At 39.4% G+C, this 25,000-nt stretch overlaps 2 protein-coding genes across 8 annotated transcripts in view; one reads left to right on the top strand and one right to left on the bottom strand.

Annotated features, from left to right (window-relative positions):
• The window catches only part of ECT2L (epithelial cell transforming 2 like), a 77,482-nt gene extending 60,209 nt beyond the window's left edge, over positions 1–17,273 (top strand). For both annotated transcript variants that reach the window (XM_003790285.2, XM_023513525.1), the window contains 3 exons: positions 4,791–4,879; positions 15,697–15,869; positions 17,099–17,273. In XM_003790285.2, the coding sequence (XP_003790333.1) occupies positions 4,791–4,879; positions 15,697–15,869; positions 17,099–17,226 (390 nt within the window). In that variant the 3' untranslated portion in view covers positions 17,227–17,273. The remainder of the gene's footprint in view (positions 1–4,790; positions 4,880–15,696; positions 15,870–17,098) is intronic.
• A 2,353-nt stretch (positions 17,274–19,626) lies between these two features.
• Positions 19,627–25,000, bottom strand: part of REPS1 (RALBP1 associated Eps domain containing 1) — a 79,283-nt gene continuing 73,909 nt past the window's right edge. For 5 of the 6 annotated variants that reach the window (XM_003790282.3, XM_012805461.2, XM_023513512.1 and 2 more), the window contains 3 exons: positions 23,492–23,640; positions 22,709–22,814; positions 19,629–19,895 (listed from right to left, as the gene is read on the bottom strand). In XM_003790282.3, the coding sequence (XP_003790330.2) occupies positions 19,827–19,895; positions 22,709–22,814; positions 23,492–23,640 (324 nt within the window). In that variant the 3' untranslated portion in view covers positions 19,629–19,826. Of the gene's footprint in view, positions 19,896–22,708; positions 22,815–23,491; positions 23,641–25,000 lie in introns of all 6 variants that reach the window. The other variant, XM_012805462.2, reaches the window with a different exon arrangement.

Here is a 25,000-nt window from a genome sequence, read left to right as displayed (position 1 = left end):
TTTAAAACTCTAATTCAATTATCTTCTTTGCCAAGTTTTTCCTAGTATCTTCAGCTGTGAGTTGCTCCTTCCTAAAAACTTTGTATTCTGAACATGTTACATTTTATTGCAAGCCATTATTCACAAAATTAGGAGCTCCATCATGTGTGAGCCTCAATTTATGTGTCTTCTAGTGCCTGGCACACAGTAGGAACTCAATATAGGAATTGTGTTGAATTAAAAAACCAAGTAAAAATAAAATAAAAATTTTAGTAATTTAAAAAAATCGACAACATCCTCAAATACAGTTGCATTTATCAATACTGTAGTCTTTCTAAGGAAAGCTTATTTATAAACAATGAAAACATACATTTTTTCATACTTGAACTGAGTTTTAGTTAACATTTCCATATTCTGGAATATCAAATGGTTCTGTAGTAGTGAAAAAATTGCACTACTGGGGGGAGGAGCAAGATGGTGGCCGAGTAACAGCTTCTTTGCAACTGGGCACGGTGGGACTGGGGAGAGAAGACTCCAGGCATCTCTGGCTGGAGAAACATCCCTTTGGGGACACAAGAAGTCAGTGAGAGACTTCTGGACCCCACGAGGAGGACAGAAGCAGTGCACAACTGGCAAGTGTTTGTGTGTGTTTGTTCCATCTAATCCTGCTGGTAGCTATAAGTACAGCAGCAGTGAGATTACAAACTGGAAAGGCCTTACCTGTGAGCTGTTTTGTTTTTTTGGACTTGGCACTCAGTTGAACTACCTTGGGAGAACTTGGGCAAGAGTCCAGAGGATTTTAAGCATTGTCTAGGGCCCCAGACTGAGCTGCTGAGTTGGACAGAGCTAATAGTGTTCGGCTGTGGGCAGTGTGGAGACGTTGTGGGAGAACTGCCCCGGCAAGCTCTACCCTTAGGGTCACTGAGCAAGGACTGGGCAGGAGAACTTGGGCAAGTAATCTGGTGACTGAGCAGCCTAAAGGTGGGGACTGAGACACCTAACAGCCTTGTCCCTCAGGGGCATAGAGTGAGACAGGTTTTGGCACACTGGGTTAAGTGGACAGCCACTTCAGGAGTGATCCCAGCAACAAGTGCTTTTCTGGGAAAGCTTCTGCTTAGCCAAGGTTAGCAGTTTAAAGTGCCTTTTAAGCAGGCTGAGGAGAAAGTTAGGCTCTCCACCCTGCAAGGTTTGGGAAATCCGCAGAGGCCTCCAGTCTCCATCTCGTACAACCATACCAGCATTGTGATTAACATCTCATACCCCAGATCACCTGTTGCCCTGACCATATTCAGCAAGATATATATACTGCTTTGGTTTTTGTTTTTGCAGTTCTTGGCCAGGGCTGGGTTTGAACCCACCACCTCCAGCATATGGAGCCGGTGCCCTACTCCTTTGAGCCATAGGCGCCACCCTGTTTTTGTTTTTTTAATTTCAACATTTTCCCTCTACATTTTCTTTCTTTCTTTTCTTTCTTCATTTTTCTAGTTTAAATATAATTTTCCATTGTTGCCTTCTTTAACAATTAGAACTTCATTTTTGCTAGTGTTTCTACCCCTATTATTTGGTTTTTACCCTAATTTTATCCCGTAAAGTTTTCTGTTTGCTTGTTTTGGTTTAATTTATAGCATTTTTCTTCCCTCTCTACTTGGTAGAGGTGGGGTATTGTGTCCAAATAGGCTAGCAAAGAGCTGCTGACCTCAACAGAACCACCCAACCCGGCACCACCCAACCTGGAACCCAACCTGGAAGGTTTTTAAGGTTAAGGTTGGGTCACAGTACTCTACTGTACACCTGTATTGCTCTTGTCTCCCTCTTTCTGTGCCTGTCTTCTTTTTGTCAATATTCCATTTTACTCACCCCCTCTCCTTTCTCTTTTTTCTTTTCTTTTTTCCCTTCTTTCTCTTCAATCTTGTCATCCTTCTGGTCCTGTACAAAAAGGACTCATTGAAACCCTAGTCCAGAGGCACGGTAACTTAAAGAGCAATAGGAAGTGAAAGGAAAGTTAGGGCAAGGAAACAGATAAAAGAAAACACTTATGAGGAAGAATCAGCAGAAAAATACTGGTAACATGAAAAACCAGTCTAGAGCAACTCTTCCCCAAGGGACCATGAAGTAGCTACTGCAGAGGATTCCACCTCTAAAGAAATGTTAGAAATGATAGAAAGGGAATTTAGAATACAGATGATGAAAACAATGAAGGAATGATGGAAACAATGAAGGAAACTGCAGATAAAGTGGAAAATAACCAAAAGGAAATCTAAAACAGAATCAAATAAGAGATGAATGATATGAAGAATTTAGAAAGGATATAGCATAGTTAAAGGAACTGAAGCAGTCAATTAGGGAACTTAAAGATGCAATACGAAGTATCAATATTAGAGTAGACCATGCAGAAGAAAGAATCTCAGAGGTAGAGGACAAAGCTCTTGAGATAACTCGGATAGTTAAAGAAGCAGAAAAGAAGAGAGAGAAAGCAGAATATTCACTGACAGAATTATGGGACTTTATGAAGTATTCAAACATATGACTTCTAGGTATCCCAGAAGGGAAAGAAGAATGCCCCAAGGGAATGAAAGCCATACTAGAGAATATTATAATTGAAAATTTCCCAAATATCACCAAAGATTCTGACAAAGATTGGACCCCAGGTTGCCTCAACTCTAACCAAGCTTCTCCAAGACACATTGTGATGAACCTGTCCAAAGTCAAGATAAAAGAAAAGATTCTTCAAGCTGCCAGGAGTAAGTGCCAGTTGACCTACAGGGGCAAATCCATCAGGGTGACTGCAGACTTCTCTAATGAAACTTTTCAAGCAAGAAGACAATGTTCATATACTTTCAATCTACTTAAACAAAACAATTTCCAGCCCAGAATTCTATATCCTGCTAAGCTAAGCTTTAAAATTGACAGAGAAGGGTAGCACTTGTGGCTCAGTGGGTAGGGTGCTGTCCCCATATAGCAAGGGTGGTGGGTCAAGACAGCACAGTACTGGCACAAAAATAGAGACATAGACATTTGGAATCAAATAGAAAACCAGGAAATGAAGCTAACATCTTCCAACCACCTAATCTTCCATAAACCAAACAAGAACATACCTTGGGGGAAAGACTCCCTATTCAATAAATGGTGCTGGGAGAACTGGATAGCCACATGTAAAAGACTGAAACTGGACCCACACCTTTCTCCACTCACAAAAATTAATTCAAGTTGGAGAAAGGACTTAAATTTAAGGCATGAAATAATAAAAATCCTCAAAGAAAGCGTAGGAAAAACACTGGAAGATATTGGCCTGGGGAAAGACTTCATGAAGAAGACTGCTATGGCTATTGCAACAACAACAAAAATAAACAAATGGGACTTAATTAAACTGAAAAGCTTCCGTACAGCCAAGGAGATAAGAAGCAAAGCAAATAGACAACTTACACAATGGGAAAGGATGTTTGCATATTTTGTATCAAACAAAAGCTTGATAACTAGGATCTATAAAGAACTCAATCCACAAGAAAAAAACCCAACAATCCCTTATATCAATGGGCAAGAGACATGAATAGAACCTTCTCTAAAGAAGATAGACAAATGGCTAACATATGAAAAAATGCTCATCATCCCTAATTATTAGAGAAATGCAAATCAAAATCACCCTGAGATACCATCTAACCCTACCGAGAATGGCCCACATACAAAATCTCAAAACTGCAGATGCTGGCGTGGACATGGAGAGAAGAGAACACCTTTACACTGCTGGTGGGACTGCAAACTAATACAACCTTTTTGGAAGGAAGTATAAGAACCCTCAATGAGAACGCAAGCTAGATCTCCCATTTGATCCTGCAATACCATTACTGGGCATCTACCCAGAAAGAAAACATCATTTTATCATAAGGACACTTGCACTAGACTGTTTATTAAAACTTAATTTATAATCGTCAAAATGTGGAAACAGCCTAAATGCCCACCAACCCAGGAATGGATTAATAAGCTGTGGTATATGTATACCACGGAATACTATTCAGTCATTTAAAAAATGGAGACTTTACAGCCTTTGTATTAACCTGGAGGGAAGTGGAACATATGATTCTTAGTAAAGCATCACAAGAATGGAGAAGCATGAATCCTATGTACTCAATTTTAATATGAGGACAATTAATGACAATTAATGACACGGTGGGGGTGGTGGAAGGGGAGAGCAGAGAGAGAAAGAAAGAGGGAGGGGTGGAGGAAAGGAAGAGCAGAGAGATGGAAGGAACGAGGGGGTGGGGTCTTGGTGTGTGCTACACCTTTGGGGGGCAAGACACGATTGTAAGAGGGACTTTACCTAACAAATGCAATCAGTGTAACCTGGTTTCTTGTACCCTCAATGAATCCCCAACAATTAAAAAAAAAAAAGAAAGAAAGAAAAAGGCTTGGCGCCTGTGGCTCAAGTGGCTAAGGCGCCAGCCACATACACCTAAGGTGGCGGGTTTGAATCCAGCCTAGGCCCGCCAAACAACGATGGTTGCAACCAAAGAATAGCCAGGCGTTGTGGTGGGTGCCTGTGGTTCCAGCTACTTGGGAGGCAGAGGCAGGAGACTCGCTTGAGCCCAGGAGTTGGAGGTTGCTGTGAGCTGTGATGAGAGAGCCATGGCACTCTACCCAGGGGAATAGCTTGAAGCTCTGTCTTAAAAAAAAAAAAAATAAATAAATAAAAAGGAAGAATTTCACTGCTACAGAACCATTTGATATTCCAGAATATGGAAGTGCTAACCATTTGATATTCCAATTTTATTTTTAAAATTTTACATATTCTTTTAATTTTGTTTTTCATTTTACAGGTTCTGTCAGAAGCTAAAAGATATCTGATAAGGATCCAAGAAGTAGCCCAACTTCACTGCTGTGATGAGGAAATAAGTTTCTCTTTAAGGTAAACAACAATTAACTGCTCAAAAGGCTGTGCAGTCCTTACCAAAAGGTGACTCTCTTACTGAGCTGTATTCCTGGCATTCAGCGCCATGTCTAACATCCTCTGTTTCTGATAAATCTTTGCATGGAAGTGAAAAGTTCACACAGACTCCTCTGAGATAGTTTAAGGTACTTTATCATCGTGCTCCAGGCAGCTACTGGGTAAGAATGAAAGAAAATAAATTGTCCCTGTTGGGACTACAAACTCCAGAAACAGGAATTCTGAAGGTTGGTCACATTTAGGTAAGATCCAAGTGATAATTTCATACCAAGGATCTGCTCAACTGTAAGAAACAGAGGACCAATTTATTATTTTACTCATATAGTTCTTTTTTTTTTTTGAGACAGAGTCTCACTAGGTCGCCCTGGGTAGAGTGCTGTAGTGTCACAGCTCACAGCAATCTCCAAATCCTCCATTCTCTTGCCTCAGCCTCCCAAGTCGCTGGGACTACAGGTGCCCACCACAACGCACAGCTAGTTTTTGGTTGTAGTTGTCATTGTTGTTTGGCAGGCCTGGGCTGGATTCAAACCTGTTAGCTCTGGTGTATGTGGCCAGCATCCTAGCTGCTCAGCTATAGGCGCTGAGCCTATACTCAGATAGTTTGTATGTTCGGTATTAAAAATGACCTCATGATATCTAGTTTGCACAATGTTTAGAGTGGTGTAAGAAGAAAAGATGCCAATTTCCATAAATTAGCATATTTTTCTCCTTTAGAACAAGGATGGGCAAACTTTTCTCTAAAGATTCTGAGATAGTAAATATTTTAGCTTTTGCCAGCCACATGATCTCTGTAACAACTACTTAACTCTTGGAGCACAAAAGCAGTTATGTAAACAAACAATACATAACAAATAGTACACTACTCATAAACAGTACAATACATAAATGAACAAGCATGGCAGCATTCCAATAAAACTTTATTTATAAAAATGGGTGGTTGGCCATAGTTGGCCGATCTTTGCTTTAAAAAATACTTGTCAAGCTATGTTTTCAGTATTAATGGCAAAGATGATGATGACTCAACAAATATCAGCCAAAAGGAGGGGGAATGAACTCCTTTAATTTGTCCAACTCTAATAAAGGTAATAAAAGTTGACTTGATATTTCAAGGAATATTTCAGCAAATGTTTCCCAAAGGCACAGGGAAGTAGCGCAGGTAGAAGAAATCAGTCCCCTCACCTCCATCCTCACAGGGACGGGATCATAGATGAAAACCAAATCACACAACTGTGTTACTTTTCCCAAGGTCAAGGCATTTTCGTTTTCTTCGGGTTTGTTTGTTTTGGTTAATAACAAAGAGGTGAAATGGTTGAAGGAAACTAGCTACTAAGCCAGCAATTTCAGACACACTGGTATGGTAGGAAACCTGCCAGGGGTCGTCCCAGATTTTGGACATTCCTTCACTTTAATTTCATGTGTTCCTTTTTGAGCGCCTTCCTTTTTTTTTTTTATGCCAGTTTGAGTTTCTGTATCTTTTTTTTTCTCTCTGCAGAACTTCTTTTAACATTTCTCAATGTTCTCCTGAGGTGTACTGGCAATACATTTTCTAATTTTTTGTCTGATAAATTCCTTATTGCTCTTTCATGTTTGAAAGGAAATTTGGCTGGTGTGTTTTTTTCTTTCCCCACTTTATTTCATTCCACTCTCTTCTTGCTTGCATGGTTTATAAGAGAAGCCCGATGTAATTCTAATCCTAGTTCCTTTATAGGTAAGTGAGGGTTTCTTTGTCTTCTGGATTCTTCTAAGATTTTCTCTGACTTTGATTTTCTGTAGTTTTAATGCACTATGCCTCAGTGTAGATTTTTTGGTATATGTATTGCTTAGTGGTCTCTGAGCTTCCTGAAGCTGTGGTCTGCTGTCATTTTTTTTTTTTTTAGCTTTCATAAAGAATTTTGTTGTTGCTATTGTCAAGACAGAGTCTTACTCTGTTGCCCTGAGTAGAGTGCAGTGGTGTCATCATAGCTTACTGCAGCCTCAAACTCCTGGGCTTAAGTAATCCTCCTGCCTCAGCCACCCAAGTAGCTTTTAATTGTGTTTTTTCATAAATGCAAATAAGGCAATTGTTTAGAGTAAGAGATCTCTAATATATATTTTTTAAATTGAGGAGGGTTTAATTTAAAGGATCCATTTTTAGCATTTACATTTTTTTTTTTTAGAGACAGAGTCTCACTTTATCGCCCTTGGTACAGTGCTGTGGCGTCACACAGGTCACAGCAACCTCCAACTCCTGGGCTTAGGCGATTCTCTTGCCTCAGCCTCCCAAGTAGCTGGGACTACAGGTGCCCACCACAATACTCAGTTATTTTTTTGTTGCAGTTTGGCCAGGGCCAGATTTGAACCTGCCACCTGCGGTATATGGGGCTGGCACTCTACTCAGTGAGCCACAGGTGCCGCCCTAGCCTTTACATTTTTAAATGTGTACTTATTTTAAAGTGACTCCAGACATCACTTTAAAGATTCCCTCATTCTTCTAGAAATCAGCTAAGGTAGCAACAAAAGTTGAGACAACAAAAGACTCTTACGAATGGGACCTTTTATGAACAATACAGAAAGAATAACAAGAGAAAACACTATTTCTGGGAGGGAAAGGAGTCACATAAATACGCATCTAAGCAAAAGGCCTTCTAAAGTAAATAAAACCAAAATTTCCCTATTCTCTGTCCAGTTGGGGATAATAAACCAAGACTCTTCCTATAACATAGGGAAAGCCAGTCAAGACCCATGAAGAAGCCTCAGTGCCTCCAGAGGGGCCAAGGATTGGGAGAAGGAAGTGGGGCACTGTGTGTGCTTTGAATACTCAGGACATCTTCAAGTTCCAGAAACTGCTTCTCCATTATAAATAGATCCAGCTACCTTGGGTCCACAACATCCCACCAGCAGGGATGGCATCAGAGATGGCTTTAAGTCAAAGAAAACTGAGCAGCACTAGGGCATGTTTCCAAGTCTCCCCCACTGGCTAAAGGCTGCAGAATTATGGGCAAGTGCCCACTGGGGCTATCCCAGGCAGGACCCCATCTTTCACAGCCTTACCAGATTCACTGCCTACTGCTCAAGAGGAAGACAATACCCTGAGATAGCCAGGGTTACAGCAGAGAAAGAGTTTAATATTGCAGGTGCCATGCAAGGAGATGGGAAGAAGTCCTCAAATCCATCTCTGTAATTTTGAAAAAATTTCGGCCACTATTAATTCAAATATTTCTGCTGTTCCTATCTTTGTCTCCTTCTTCTGGTATTCCCATTACATGTATATTTGCTTTTTCTAACTGTCACCATTGCTTGAATAGTCTGGTTACCCTCACCCCTCCACCTGGTCCTTTTTCTCTCTGCTCTTCTGTTTGGGGAGTTGTTTTTTTTTTCTTTGAGATAGAGCCTCAAGCTGTCCCCCTGGGTAGAGTACCGTGGCATCACAGCTCACAGCAACCTCCAACTCCTGGGCTCAAGCGAGTCTCCTGCCTCTGCCTCCCAAGTAGCTGGGACCATAGGCACCCGCCACAACGCCTGGCTATTTTTTTTGGTTGCAGCCATTGTTGTTTGGCGGGCCGAGCTGGATTCAAACCCACCACCTTAGGTGTATGTGGCTGGCGCCTTAGCCACTTGAGCCACAGGCGCTGAGCCCCATTTGGGGAGTTTTATCGCTATACCTTCAAGCTTGCTCATTCTTCCTTTCGCTGTGTGGAGTCTGTTGATGGGCAAGGCATCCTTCATTTCTATTAGGGTATTTTCCATTTCTAGTATTTCCTTTTACTTCTTAGGGTTTCTCTCTGCTTATATTACCCATCTGTTCTTGCAAGTTGTCCGCTTTTTCCATTACAGCCCATGATACACTAATCATGGTTATTTTAAATTCCTAATCCGATGATTCCAAACTCTCTTCCATATCCTTGCTCTGTCTTTTCAGTCTGGATTTTTTGACTCTTACTATACTGTAACTTTTTGTTGAAAGCCAGACATAATGTATTAGATACTACATAAAAGTTATAAAGCTAAAAGGCCTTAACCATTAGGTTTTATATTCATCTGACTAGGAGTCAGTGTTTATGTTAGCAACCACATTTGTTCTGCCTGCACACAGCAAGCCAATTACTGTGGCAATGGGCTTTACAGGTGAGAAAAGATTTTATTCACAAGGCCACTCTGTGAGAAGACAGGAGAACAAATCTCAAATACAGCTCCTCAAAATAGGGCTTGGGGGGTCTTATGAGGTGAAAATTGAGGTCATCTAAAGTGTGGGAGGAAAGTGAATGGCTGGCTCGATGCCTGTAGCTCAGCAGCTAGGGTGCCAGGCACATATACCGGAGCTGGCGTGTTCAAATCCAGCCCCTGCATGCCAAATGACAACTACAACCAAAAAATAGCCGAGTGTTGTGGCGGGCACCTATAGTCTCAGCTACTTAGGAGACTGAGGCAAGAGAATCGCTTAAGCCCAAGAGTTTGAGGTTGCTGTGAGCTGTGACTCTACAGCACTCTACTCAGAGTGACTATCTCAAAAAAAAAATGTGAATGGCTGATAAAGGTGAGGTAATCAGGGTTTCTACTCAAGTATAATCGAGCTACATGTCTCTACACAGGATGCAAATGCAGAAAAGGGCAGCATGAGCATGATCTGGAGGTAGAGTTTTTTTGGCTTTAATGTCAAGAGGCCACTCTTCTGGCACCCGTGCAGACCCAGTTGAAGGATCAGTGGTCTCAACAGGACTGAACTAGACAAGAGCTACTCCCTAGTTCCTGAAAATCAACCTTAAGCACCTGTTACTATAGTGACTCACAGTTAAGAGATGTTATCCACGAGGAAGCTGGTTATGTGTGGTCTGACTTGCCAGTGGGCGTTTTACGATCAACTAGAAGGCAGGTTAAGTTTGGAGGTCTGGATCACATTAGCTCTTATGTTTTATTCACTGCTTGCTGTAGCTTGGTGTCAGAAGCTAGTTTTCTCTCATGTCCTTGCTTTTGTCTTCCTTATGGTCTTTAGGCTTCCCTAGCAATCTCTTGGTGTCTGAGCTGTGTACTTCTTCCTGCTATAATTCCACACATTACATAGTAACTCACTGTTTTCGTAGTATAGATGTGAGGGGAGGGGAAACATTCTGTTATCAGTTTTCAGCCTTTTAGTGAACCTGTTGCTTCTGAGCTGTGATCTTCCTTAGTGCTTCTCAAGGCTAGCGATGGCTGGAGTTATCATCGCCCTTCTCTTAGCCTCTGGGAAAGCCTAAGTTGGTTAAGTTCGGGTAAAAGTTTCCCTTGAGGGCTTTTTTTGTTAAGGAGAACAGAAGTTTCTGGGCATATTTCAAAATGCCAATCCCCAACCCCCTTACTGGAAAGAATCAGGAGATTTTCTCAGCTCTTCACCTAACGACTGGGCTCCTGGAGGTAAAACACAGCACTGTGGGGGCCCCAGAGGTCCTAACTGCTTAAACCAGTCCACACCCGATCTCCAGCAAGTCGTCAATTACCCTGTACTTCTCTTCCATGCTGGCTCCAACAGTAAGTTTTTGTTTCTGATAAACTGTGATTCTGTGTCTTTCTCTCCAGACTGGGGGAAAGGAGTTTAGCTTGTGACCTCAATTCTCTGACAGATCTGAGAAAAGTTGTTGATTTTGAATTTCTCAGCTTTTTTGTTCTGAGGATGGTGTTGACAGCTTCCAAGCTCTACATGTTGAGTGGGAGCTGGACATCTCAGTTCAAAAAATTTAGACTTCTATGTTCAGTATCTGAATAACTGAGGACTTTGAGGATAATACAAAATTATTTTGCACTCGTTATGAGGTAGATTTATGTTTAATAGGTGCTAAGGAAAGAAAAATGGCTCAGAGGAGTCTGAGCTGTGTGATACGTGCCAAACTTACCAGGTCCAGAAAAAGACAGCAAGTGTGGAGCTTCAGTCAGCCCGGAAGCATCCCATGGGTGCACCCCAACCTTGCACCTGTGCTTGGGGGCACCTGCCTAAAGGTGTTTTGTTCCTGAGTAGCTGCCTTACCCACGATTTTCAAGCTCCTGGAATCTGTGATATGAAGAACAACGTATAACTAATCATGAGCTTGTATTTATATGCAAATTCTTGGTGAACAACCCAGGAACTATCCCCAAAACCTGGCCTCTCAAGTAGCTGGGACCACAGGCACATGCCAGTGTATTCAGCTACTTTTATTTTATTATTTTAGACAGAGTCTCACTATGTTGCCGGTAGAGTACTGTGGCTTCAGAGCTCACAGCAACCTCCAACTCTTAAGCTTAAGTGATTTCTCTTGCCTCAGCCTCCCAAGTAGCTGGGACTACAGGCACCCCCCACAACACGTGGCTATTTTTTATTGTTTAGCAGGTCCCAGAAGGGTTCGATCCCGCCAGGCCCAGTGCATGTGGCTGGTGTCCTAACTACTGAGCTACGGGCACTAAGCCAGTTATTTGTAATTTGTTTTTCTTTTCCTTATTTATTTAGACAGAGTCTCACTTTGTGGCCCTTGGTAGATTACTGTGGCATCACAGCTCACAGTAACTGCCAATTCTTGGGCTTAAGTGATTCTCTTGCCTCAGCCTCCCAAGTAGGTGGGACTACAGGGACCTGCCACAACACCTGGCTTTTTTTTTTTTTTTTCTTTTTGGTAGAGACAGGGTCTCACACTGGCTCAGGCTAGTCTTGAACCTCTGAGCTCAGGGTAATCCACCCACCTCAGCCTCCAAGTGCTAGGATTATAGGGGTGAGCCACCACACCCGGTCAAGCCAGCTATTTTAAAAATGTTTTATAGAGAAAGGGCCTCACTGTTACCACAGCTGGTCTCAAACTCTTGGCCTCAAGTGATCCCCCTTCCTCAACCACATAAAGTGCTGAGATTATAGCTCTTTTTCTTAGAAATCCACTTGTAACTGCTGCTAGTGAGTGTATAGTCAGGGCAACTACAATTATGCTTCTGCGTTGCAGTTCTTATGCTAGGCCCAAATAATCTCTTATTGATTTTGTCTTGGCTTCTTCCTTTTAGGTAAATAGTACATTCTCAGTGATTCCATTTGACAACAAATACAAATGTAATTTCACATTAATATTTGAAGTTATATAAGTTATATAAGTGCTAACAGGCTCCTATTCCAAATGTTATCAATATTTTCAATGGTATCAATATTTTCTGTCATTTTAGAACGTCACATAAAACCCAAGAAATGCCATTCCTGTGATTTCTATCAGGAATTTTTACTTAGAGGAAATATATTCTGCTTATATTTGTAACTTGGTGCTGACTCATCTGAGTGTAAGGCCTAACGGTTTATCATGTTTTAACTGCTCTCATTTGACATATTCTAATTGTTTGGTGGGGCAGGTGGGACAGGAATCTGTGAGTTGCCTAAAGTCACAGAACTAGTTAGTGCTAGTCTGGAATTCAGAGCCAGGCCTCAGCGCAGGGGCAGTGCTGTTCCCACCAATTAGACTGGCAGTTGGAAAGATGAACCAAGCCTTTCTCATAATAAACTCACCAACATAGCAGCTATACTAAACACATAATTAGTAAACAAGAGCTAGGACACAGAATGAGTTGTTTGCATTCTAAATGAAAAACTTTAGGAGATGAAGTGATAAAGTCATTCTAACAGCCAGCAAATACAGAGGACATTTGTTTATGGACAGAGACTAGAGTTTTGGGTATGTTAACCTTTTATAATACATTACATACTTTGAAACTTAATTGTATTATTGTCTTTTCAGAAACACTAATTTTCCTTGATGGGGTCTGGCCAAAGGCACAGAAATGGAGCTCTCTCTAGGGCTTGTGATTGGCCACCTGGCTTTGATCACCAAATAGTGCCCTCCAGTTCCCAGACCCAGAGTTCCCTGAAGGAAGAACTTATTTCACTGCCAAAGAGGCCACTCTAATCTTTCACCTCAGCTTTTCCTAGAGGGACCCACAGTCATTTACCTGTGTAACTATACATTGGGGAAAGGGTACCCAGACTTCTCAGGGACACCAGACTCTGGTTCAGAATTGACTCTTCTCCTGGGACCCTGAGAAACCACTGTGATCCACCAGAATGTGGATGTCCAGGTACAGGTGATGAACAGTTTTGGCTCAGGTCAGCATATGGTTGAGCTGAAGGCCTGCTGTTGTCTGTCCATCCCAACGTTTCTGTCCTCAAAACTTCTTTTAAAGTTTTAGATGTTTATGAAAGTTGGGTGCTTTGTGCCTGTGTTTTTTGAGCTTGTTGTTGTATTTAACAAAAACACTTCTCTAATGGAGTTAAGAATTTATGTTACAGTAGCTGTGTTCCATTACACAGCTGAGAGCTGTGTGGCTGTGAGCCATTGAACCTATCTATAAATAAATAAACTCTATCCAAGTTCAAGGAAAAAACCATTCTTGGAGATGGCTCTGAGTGTGAGCAGAGGCAGTTTTCTGCAACACTAGTAGAATCAACTTCAGCTGCTCTAGTCCATCGACATTTAAGGTGAAATCACAGTTGGGCTTCCATATCTGTGGGCTCTACATACCTGGATTCAGACAACCAAGGATCAAGAACATTAAAAAAAAATTAACATGTACCAATAAAAATATAAATAAAAAAACCAATACAGTATAACTATTTATATAGCATTTATACTGTATTAAGTATTATAAGTAATCTAGACATGATTTAAAGTATATGGGAGGTTGTGCACAGGTTATATGCAAATTCTACACCATTTTATATTAGAGACTTGAGCATCCTTGGGTATCCAAAGGAAGTCCTGGGACCAAATCTCCATGGATGCTGAGGGATAAGTGTATTTGCTTTTGCATATTTAGACAAACTATTAAATTTCTTAAAAAGCTTCTGGTGTTTTGTATATATGGATGAAAATTTTTGGAGAGATCTAAAAGTACTACTTAGCCATTTAAAAGAACAAATCAAAGTTACACCAGGCAGCACGAAGAGACTGCCATTGCCAGGGGAGGTAAGGAGGGAAAAAGTGGGGCTCTGTGTTTCTGTAAAGTGACAGCATCCTGTAAAGCGACAGGTGTACATGCATGCGACTACCTGAGCAAGTACCAGAAGTGAAAGGATGTATGCCAGGTCGAGAACCTGGGTGAACTGAGTGAGGACAGGAGTGAGCTAAGCAAAGTGGAAAAGCAGAGGGAAAAGAGAGAACACTAAAGAAAAGCCAAGACACCTGTGGCTTAATGAGTAGGGCACCGGCCCCATATACCGAGGGTTATGGGTTCAAACCCAGCCTCGGCCAAACTGCAACAAAAATGTAGCCAGGCATTGTGGTGGATGTCTGTAGTCCCAACTATTCGGGAGACTGAGGTAAGAGAATCGCCTAAGCCCAAGAGCTGGAGGTTGCTGTGAGCTGTGATGCCACAGCACTCTACCAAGAGCAACAAAGTGAGATTCTCTTAAAAAATAAAAAATTATGTAAATCTAAAAGAAAAAAGAAAGCCAAGAAAGCGGGCTATTGTCACTTAAACATTTGGTAATGCTTTATGTTCTACACTAACAACTTAAAAATAAACAAAAATGGTGAAGATTAAAAAATAACAGATTGCCCTAAACAAGCACAAATACTCTTCTTTAGAGTAACTGAGAACTTCTTGATGCTTCTAAGAGAAAAAAAAATTATCTTCTATTAAAATATTTAGCTTTCTTCACTTAGCCATTTGAGGGTGACAGTGGGACTGGGTCCCCTCAGCTCCTTCCTATGTATCCCCTAGTCTGCTGGAGTACTCACGATAACCTACACTGAGTCCAGTGAGACTGGCCAGACACAGTGACCAGGTTCCAGCAATAGAACAGCAGAAAAAATAGCAGATAGGAGGCTAAAACTATAAAATTTTGCCCCGTGACAAATATGCCTACAGCTGACCACAGTAGCAATTTCAGTGAAAATAAAGAACTATTTGATTTTTACCTTTCATACTGATTAAGTATATTAAGTTACCTGTCAATGTCTTTCCAATCAAAAGTGAATACTGTTATATTTACTTCTACCTAACAGTTTAATGCTTCCCGCACTCCTACTTTTTTCTATTTAAGACATCTCGTGTCACATTAATTCTTGTGCTTTTTTTCTCCACTCTAACCTTTGGCTCAAGGAAAAAACCATTCTTAGAGATGGCTCTGAGTGCGAGCAGAGGCCTTAAAGATGAAACAAAACAAAAATGTTTTCTTCAGATTGCCCCAATACACCAAACTCAACAAACTCAAAAACACCAAACTCAACAAAAGTTTAACACCACAGCTATAATGTAATTCATTTCATAAAGAAGGTAAAGTTCAATGTCTATTTTTCCCACATTGGTTATGAAATACTTGTCCAATGCACAAGCTCAAATCACTCCGCCGGAAACCTTAAGGACCCACAGTACTGGACTAAGACAGAGAAGGCACTAATCACATCAGGAGGAATATTATACTGAGAACTGCAACAAGCTACTCAAAAGGTCTGTTGTGGGGTAAAGCCTTGCCTAGTGGCTAATCAGTTTCTTTCTTTTTTTTTTTTTGAGACAGAGTCTCACTATGTCACCCTTGGTACAGTGCCATGGCATCACACCTCACAGTGACCTCCAACTCGTAGGCTAAATGATTCTCTTGCCTCAGCCTCCTGAGTAGCTGGGACTACAGGCGTCTGCCTCAACGCCCAGCTATTTTTTGTTGCGGTGGTCATTGTTGTTTAGCTGGCCTGGGCCATGTTCGAACCTGCCACCCTCAGTGTATGTGGCTGGCTACTGGCACTGAGCCAGCTAATCAGTTTCAAAATATTTAACTATGTAGCATGTACCTATGTTATTAAAACCGTCTCTTCTTCATTTTAACCCAGGCGCTATGAACACATCCGTGACCTCAGTCTTTTCCTCTTCAATGATGCACTGCTCATTTCTAGTCGGGACACATCTCTGACTCCATTTGAAAGGACTTCAAAAACCACCTACCAGTTCATTGCTTCAATGACCCTTCATAGGATATTTGTAGAAGATATTCCAGATTCCAAGTGTATGTATTCTTTTCCTTCTAAGAGACAAATACTACAGTTATATTACATAAAGCTCATTAACTAACAAAAAAGTAGGAAAAGGATTAGAATTTTCATTTACCAGTTTGCAAGTAATTCTCAAATATTAGAATTTCATTTAATAATGCAAACTTCTACTTGCCTCTGAAATAGCAAATATAGGAGTACTGGCATTGTCAGACATGCACCCTAAGGATTAGGAAAGCAGCTTTCAAAAATCACAAAGGGAGGCGAGACCCCACATTATCATGAGTTCTTTGAAGAAGTCTGACTTGAAAGCTGGAGCTCCTAACCACTATTCTGTATTGCCTAAAGATACTGTAGTTTTAAAGCATATTTTAGATATTTATCTATTACTTTTTCATTCTTTTAGGTCTAAGTGATTATTATAGATTTGACTGTATCTTTGTTTCCTTAAGTTTGCATTTAAGTTGGGAGGTTTTTAAAAAAATAATCAATTTCCAAAGACTGCTTAGTAACTTAAACATTTCATTCATAGTAACTGCAACAGAAGTAACGTTTGTCATAAAAAATTCTATTCAAAGTATTATACCTACTTTTAGTTATCATCTTATGCAACTTAAATAAAAGGGCTGTTTCCAGTGGCATCAGTCTGAGCCCAAGAAAAATGAGTTTCAAGTGTGGAAGTAAGTATGGAATTTCCACCCAGAAGACAAACTCAAGTGAAACGAGTTAGTTTACCTATAACCACTGAATGTGGTTAGTGTACAGAACATGTCTCCTTAAGTGCCACTCACCATGACTATCAGCTTTGCGTTTCTGTCAGAACACTGCTAGGTAACCTAATAGATAGTGGGTATTCAGCCAGGTACTGCTTAATTCTGCCACTGAACATCTCTCATGGATGTTGTCTAGTTCTCAGCATCTCTACCCAAAATACTATCAGTAAAGACTGTTATTGATTCCAGTTCCTCTGGAGTAGCTGAAACAAGGAATTAAAGAATATTACATCACCTATCATTTAGTCTTTAAATAAAATAACTGGTAATTACAATAAATATAAAAGCAGTATTTCAGTTATTTATTCAGTGATTTTAAGACATTATATTTGATATTGCATTTGTATGTTTTAAATCTTTTTAAACTTTAAGAATTCTTAAATATTACTTAACTTTTGAATTTTAAAATATTTACTTCTTTTGATTGTTACCTGCCCAGATTAATTAGTGTACCCCAAATGCTTTTACAGATGTCAAGAATGCATTTATTCTTCAAGGTCCAAAACATGAATGGATTTGTGCAACAGAGGCAGAGGATGATAAGTTCCTATGGTTGTCAGTACTCCAAAATGCAATCAAAAGCAGTATGGAGAAGTGAGACTGAACTTAAAGAAAACATCAGGGGTGCCAATTTTCCGTGTTCCAGAACATCCAGTAAGGAATTATTGGTCATGGATGATGAGTAGATGAACTAGGACAGCCTATAAGCTCCTTCCAACTTTAAAACTTTATCATCTATGCTCACTTATGTAGAATGCATTGTTAAAAACAATCTGAGTCCAAAATTTTAAACCAGTTCTTTTGGCAGTTTTATCTCATGGGTAATAATTAGACTGATGTGACTTATGTAATGAAACCTAATACAGAGCAAGCATATTGTATAAAGTTTTGTTTTATAATCTAATAAAAATAAAAGCAGAATATTGTTTTTTCTTAAATGATCAGTCTAGAAAAGTATTGTTAATTATTTACCAGTCATCTTTAATGATAATAAAATAATTATTAATTAAAAATATGTGTAAGGGCTTGGTGCCCACAGCTTGGCGGTTAGGTGCCGGCTACATCCACCACGGCTGGCACGTTCGAACCTGGCCTGGGCCTGCCGAACACCAATGACAACAACAACAAAGAAACAGCAGGCATTGTGGTGGGTGCCTGCCTTTAGTCCCAGCTACTTGGGAAGCTGAGGCAAGAGAATTGCTTAAGCCTAAGAGTTGGAGGTTGCCGTGAGCTGTCACAGAACTCTACCCAGGGTGACATAAAAAAGTGTAAGAAACACAAATGGCACTATACAGGATATAGAGTTCGTGTGCAACTTACTATGTTAAACTATTTTAAATTACACACAAACCTTATGCCCACCCTGTATATTCTTAACATAGACCACTACAAAGTACTAAAAGTTTTTTGTAATTTTAAGTGGGTTTTTTTGGGGGGGGTGTTAGCAAAAATAAATTCTTACATCTTCCAAAAAAGCAGTGCTAAAAATATTTGTGAGATTGTTAAATTAGAAAGCAACTGAAAAAAACAATGTTTAAAGAACAAAAATAAATGGAAACCTATCAAAACTGGCTGAGTAATAATTTAATTTTAAAAAGACAGCTCTGTTTAAAATAAAGAAATAGCAAAATAGGGGCTGAGTAGATTCCTAGGCTTTTAAAAGCTTTATTTGGTTATTTAACAAGCTGAAGCCATAGTCAGCCACTTGGACATTTCAGCTGATATGTGCAAAAGTTCTATCAGTACTGAAAGCCTTACTTAGGCTGCTATTTCCTTTCTGCTTCATATTCTCATTTAAGGTAACAAAATTGACTGGTTCAATCTAAGACTGTGAACCCAGGCTACTTAAATTATTTTCTTCTTTCAGCAGTGAAAATACAAATTCCTTCTAATCTTACTTTTTTAAAATTCAAAATAATATTTTAAAATACAAATTCTTAATTCTTAAACATCTAAATGTTTTAAAAATGTGCAAAAGTTAAAGTACCGTGTTTCATCAGCGTAAAATCACACTTATGATTCTGCTAAGAGATATCCATGCAGTTTAACATCTACGATCCTGTAGACAGAATAAATCTTCACAGGAATATATGCTGTTGGTCAGCAATGAATACAAATTTACAAACACGATCAAAATGTGTATGTCATGTAAAACAAATTCTGAAATGGTATATTATCTTGAGGAGGGCACACTGCAAACTCTCAGTTAATAGGAAAAAATTTGTCTGTCTGGACAAAAAAAAAAGTGACAAGAAAGCTGAAGATAAATTAGAAACTGTAAGAAATTTTCATTTATTCTGTGAATAGTGATATCCTTAGAAGTTTTTAAACATGTTACTTGAAAAGAATCTCTGTAGATTAAGAGAGTTAATGCAGAGTTAAGTGCACAAATCATGCAGAAGTGGTGATTTCCCAAGTGGACAGTACTCATGTAGGAGACTCATACTTTCCCTTAACCGTGAGGAACAATTAAGAAAGCCCTATCTTCTTAGCTACTTGTAAGTTTACATGATTGCTGCTGAATTAAAATCTCTCACAAAATAATTCTAAGTCACTGAGAAAGTTGATTAAATATTCACAAAGAAAATATAAAATCTGACAAGTTTTATTATTTGTCACAAGTTGCCATGTAAAAGAGATCTCAAAGTACCAAGTGACTCCTAAACAATACTGATTACGGCAGAGGCAGACTTTCCTAGTAAATTAGCTTACAGTGAAAACAGCCTTATCCAATATAGTTCTTTAAAACCAAAAACTAAATAGGAAACTCATTTTAAAGACATTTACAGAACAAATATAGATGCTTTATGTAAAAATATTAAACCTAAAAAGAGGACAAATAGACTATGTTTCCTTTTTGCAAAGATTTCTTAGTCTGTGGCTTGAGATGTAAATGAGATGCCCATTCTGTAAATCAAATCAGTGTGTGGTTTTGGCCATATAAATTTAATTGACCAATATTATGTACTCCCGATGCAACAAACACACTATACCCTCCAGAAAAAGTCATCCTGACCCTTTTATTGTTGAAATTAAAAAATAAAAGATACTTAAATACAATGGTGAACATATAGGGGCAAAACAGAATCATAAAATTTAATGTTGAATTAAGCAGTCAGCTGAATGTTTGGGTCTCCAAACTGGCTTTAAACCCAAAATCACTTAAAAATGGTTGTGTTCACAGTTAACGGCATTGGCTTATAGGTGAGAGAATGGTCGAAGTTGTTCCAGTTGAACTTCCAGGGAAATTCTCTCCTCAAGAACATCCTGAAAAAGATGCAAAAACCAAGTTGTGTTGCAAAAGTATATAAAAATGAAGATACATCTAAGAACAGCTCCACTTCAAGAAAACCATTTAAATTTGTCAAGAAGACTAAGGGAAAGCTATTTCTGTTTCTAAAAGTATAGTTTACTTTAGATTTCTTATTTATAATGTTGAAATATGATCCTAGTAACTTAAATCTTTTTCTTATTACAGCAATTCAGGTACTAAAATATTTTTCTCTAATTATTAGAAAAGCAACATTTGCAACGATGGGTATTAATGCATGAATTGTGCATAAGCTTGCCCCTGAATTAACCGTAGATAAACTGTTAACATAGATTCTTTCCCCTGGTGATGACATCTAGTTATATTAACTCCTGGAGCTCATTTTTGAGTTCTGGCTTCCCAAAGGATAAATTAGTTTTGCATTCATAATTTTTAACCACTGTTGATTCTGGGCAGTCTTTTCAGACTTTTCTAACCTATTTACTTTTCATCAAATTTCTAACCTATTTACTTTCCTCTTTTTTCTTTTTCTCTGTCATAAACTTTTTTTTTTTTTTTTTTGAGACAGAGCCTCAAGCTATCCCCCTGGGTAGAGTGCTCTGGCATCACAGCTCACAGCAACCTCAAACTCCTGGGCTCAAGTGAGTCTCCTGCCTCAGCCTCCCAAGTAGCTGGGACTACAGGCACCCACCACAACGCCTGGCTATTTTTTGGTTGCAGCCGTCCTTGTCATTTGGTGGGCCTGGGCTGGATTTAAACCCGCCACCTTAGGTGTATGTGGCTGATGCCTTAGCCGCTTGAGCCACAGGTGCTGAGCCCATAAACTTGTTTTAACCAGAATTACCACTTCCTATTTTAACCAGAATTACCTCTTCCTAACTTACTTCCTATTTTCTGTTCTCAGAGTAATGAGAAAAATGATGTTTAAAATAGCTCCAATAGCTGGGCATGGTGGTACATGCCTGTAGTCCCAGCTACTTGAGAGGCTGAGGCAGGAGGATCACTTGAGCTCAAGAGTTTGAGGCTGCAAGTGAGCTATGATTGTGCACCACTGCACCCTGGCCTGGGCAACAGAGCAAGACTGTCTCAAAAGATATAAATAAATGAAAAATATAAACAAGCAGATATAAAATAGCTCCTGTGTATTTGTTTTAATGTTTTTCTTTAGTTCTTCAGAAAAACATACATGAACAACATTTTCATATTCAAGGTATGGCACTAGACAAGCTTGTCCTTATGTTTTGCATTCTTCCTTCACAATGGGCTAAATTCATAATCCTACAACTATAAATGTCTTCTCTTTTGATCGAATAGTTATACAGAAATAATGTAATTAATTCAACAGACATGCTGAGTTTTAGAAAAAGAGACAAGATGGCCGTAAGTTTATCTAGAACAGTCCCAGTTTACAACTAACATCTTGGCCTAAATACAGGGTGGACATAAAATTTGTGTGCACAATTTTATTACTGTATTATATAATCCCATATTAATACAACCCTTTTTCTTTTCTCTCAAAAGTGCCTTGGTTTGGATGATATAGTCTATGGTCTTCCTAAACAAAAATGGTTTTGATTTACCCTAAATGAATTAGCAGTGTCATAGATAATAATTCCAGGACAGTGTGATAAATGCTGGATGAGGGATATGAACCAACTCTGCATTAATTTTTCATTTCCACAGATTCTTTTCATTTGTATGGCTTACAACCTTGCTATATTCAAAGCAGCAGGGCCAATAATCTTCCACCCAGCACCTCCATCACCTGGAAGCTTCTTAAAATGCAGGCTACTCAGGGCGCACCTTAGACCCACTAAATCAAAATCTGCATTTTAACATGAACTCAGATTACCTGTATATACATTAAGGTTTAAGAAGCACTGGTTTCTAAGACATAAATGCTTAAGAATGTTGACGAACCATAAGTGATTCTAGGAGTAATTTTTTCGATAGGGATTCAAAGAAATCATAGTTAACAGGAAAACAACTTCATTCCTCTCAAGTATGATGACAACGGTACACACAACACATCAGCATCATTTGTCTCTTCTTTTCCCACATGCAACATGATCTAAGTTGCCCCCACTCCTCCTCCTCTTTCCATCTATTTAAGTCCTTTCAATAGAATCTGAGTTGTCTTTGATAAAAGGACAAACCACAGTCAAATCACTTAGAAATTAAAGAGTAGTAGAGAGTCATCTATGTGATCTTGGAGGTACCTGAAATTGCAATATTTCTTATCTTTATGCTTCTTTAAGATAAGGAACATTGGCTCGGCGCCTGTGGCTCAATCGGCTAAGGCGCCAGCCACATACACCTAAGGTGGTGGGTTTGAATCCCCAGCCCGGGCCCGCCAAAACAACAATGATGGCTGCAACCAAAAAATGGCCCGGCGTTGTGGCGGGTGCCTGCAGTCCCAGCTACTTGGGAGGCTGAGGCAGGAGACTCGCTTGAGCCCACGAGTTGGAGGTTGCTGTGAGCTGTGATGCCACAGCACTCTACCCAAGGGGATAGCTTGAGGCTCCGTCTCAAAAAAAAAAATAAAAAAAGATAAGGAACATTACAGGAATAGTGATGCTTTATTTATATGTAGGACAAAGCAGTGTATACCAAAATTGAGCATAAAGCATTCCTTTTAGCACTAAAAGACTGAAAGGCTCATGAAACATTTTAGGTAAACATTTCTCTTGCTACATGGAAAGTTTCATATGCACGTAAGAATCACTGGATCACTTCCAAGTTCCCCTTCAACTCTGAGGTGCCCTTAGCCTATGGAACTTCACAAGTAAAGATTCAGAAAGTACATTACCTTTAATTGCTGTTGCAATTCACTATTCAATCTGGCCAAAACTGTATTGGTTTCTTTATTGCGTCTAATGGATGCCTGAATAGCCTTCTTATCTTTCCCAATAGATCTGAGATATGAAGAAGACAAAAGAACACAACCTTCATTTCCTATCTTTACATTTTCTCCATTTTTCCCTGATTAACTTCTAAACATGAGAGCAGAGGCAGCATCTTTTTCCTCATCAACACAACCCAATCCTACTTGCTCTGTTTCAACGGCATTGCTATTACTGTTCTTTTGTAGGTCACCTGAGTTTCAGTTAAATAGTCTAGAGCAGGCACTGGCCAATTTTTTCTCTAAATGACCAGATAGTACATATTTTAGGTTTTGTGGGTCATACAGTTTCTGTTACATATTCTAATTTTTATTTCTCTTTTCGTTCTTCTCCTTTTTACAAAAAAGTAGAAGTCATAACTAAAACAGGCCATAGGCTGAATTTGGCCCAGGAGCCTTAGTCTGACAACTCCTAGTTTAGATAAACCATAATTAGAACTTTAGTTTTACTCTTAACAACTTTAAAAACATCTGCTCTAGGTGTAAAAAAGGAATTGAAATTGAACTTCCATAATAAAGGTGAAAAAGTAGAAACAATCTACCTACTCATAAATGAGAAAGCTTTCAAGCAGCAGCTAAGAACCTCTGCTCAACTAAAGAACTGACCATAATTTCTTTCAGTTTGGTATTTTTTATTATTATGCTTTTTCTTCCTGGCAATTTAGTGTACTTACGAATAGTTTTGATTACCTAGGAATAGAAGGTTGTGATGCAAGAACAGCAGCTAAGACACCTGTCTTTTGAGTATGTTCATCAACTTCTGGCCTTAATTCATCTTCTGATTTTAATCTTCTTCGAACAGGTTTAGGTGGTGGAGCAAGAGGTGTTGTGCCTTTGCTCTGTAAGACAAGAAGTCCACTAATGAGACAGTTTTTTAAAAAAGACATTCATAGTTAGCACTTTACCAACACAATGGCACAATTTTTAAGCCATTTGCTCTTGAAAAATCCCAAGTTATGTGTCCTACTTTAAGACAATTTATGTATTTGTGGCAAGAGTTAACTTAAGTTACAGTACAAAAGCATGTTTCTAGTTGACATCACTGTCATGAAGGTACACACAATTAAAATACTAAAATGCATCATCTTAATGAATGAAATAACTTAGAAAGAGGTGAAGAGCTGGGTCCAGTGGCTCATGCCTGTAATTTTAACACTCTGGGACACAAAGGTGGGTGGACTGCCTGAGCTTGTGAATTTGAGACCAACCTGAGCCAGAGCGAGATACTGTCTCTAAAAATAGCTGGGCACTGTGGCAGGTGCCTATAGTCCCAGGTACTTGGGAGGCTGAGACAAGAAAATTGCTTGAGCCCAAGAGTTTGAGATTGCTATGAGCTGTGATGCCATAGCACTCTACCAAGGGCGACAAAGTCAGAGTCTTAAAATAAAAAAAAGGTGAAAGCTAGGCAACTCTTTAAAAAAGACAACAAAACAAAGATGCATAGTAATTATAACTCTTGAAAACCACTGGACATTTTGTTGGATTTTTTTTTTTGAGACAGAGTCTCAACCTGTCACCCTGGGTAGAGTGCTGTGACATCACAGCTCACAGCAACCTCAAACTCTTGGGCTTAAGCAATTCTGTTGCCTCAGCCTCCCAAGTAACTGGGACTATAGGCACGCACCATAATGCCTGGCTATTTTTTTGTTGTTGTTGCCATTGTTGTTTTAGCTGGTCCAAGCTGGTTTTGAACCCACCAGCCTAGATGCATGTGGCTAGCACCCTATCCACTGAGCTACAAGCACCATCCTTTGTTGGAGATTTTGAATGTGCCCCCCTACAAAATCAAATACAATGTTTCACTATTTACCATAACTTGACTTACCTTTAAATAAATAAAAAATAGTCAATTGCTATCTCTTTAGTTAAGTGCTATTTTTAATTTGTTGTGATTCACAAAAATAAAACTGCATTTTAAAAAATCACATAACTATTCATACAGTAAAAAATAGTGTCCAAAAAGTAAAATTTGTCTGGATAGAAAAATAGTATCACCAAAATTGTTTCCGTAAGGGGAAAGTGTACTGGTGTAATTTGAAATGCCTAAGACAGATAAGAAGTGACAGACAGGCTCGGCGCATATAGCTCAACCGGCTAAGGCACCAGCCACGTACACCTAAGGTGGTGGGTTCGAATCCCCAGCCCAGACCCGCCAAACAACAATGACGCCTGCAACCAAAAAATAGCCGGGCGTTGTGG

Source organism: Otolemur garnettii, unplaced genomic scaffold (genome assembly GCF_000181295.1).
Source record: "Otolemur garnettii isolate 467f Iridium unplaced genomic scaffold, OtoGar3 scaffold00042, whole genome shotgun sequence".
Lineage (NCBI taxonomy): Eukaryota > Metazoa > Chordata > Mammalia > Primates > Galagidae > Otolemur > Otolemur garnettii.
This window is presented reverse-complemented; position numbering and strand designations above follow the sequence as displayed.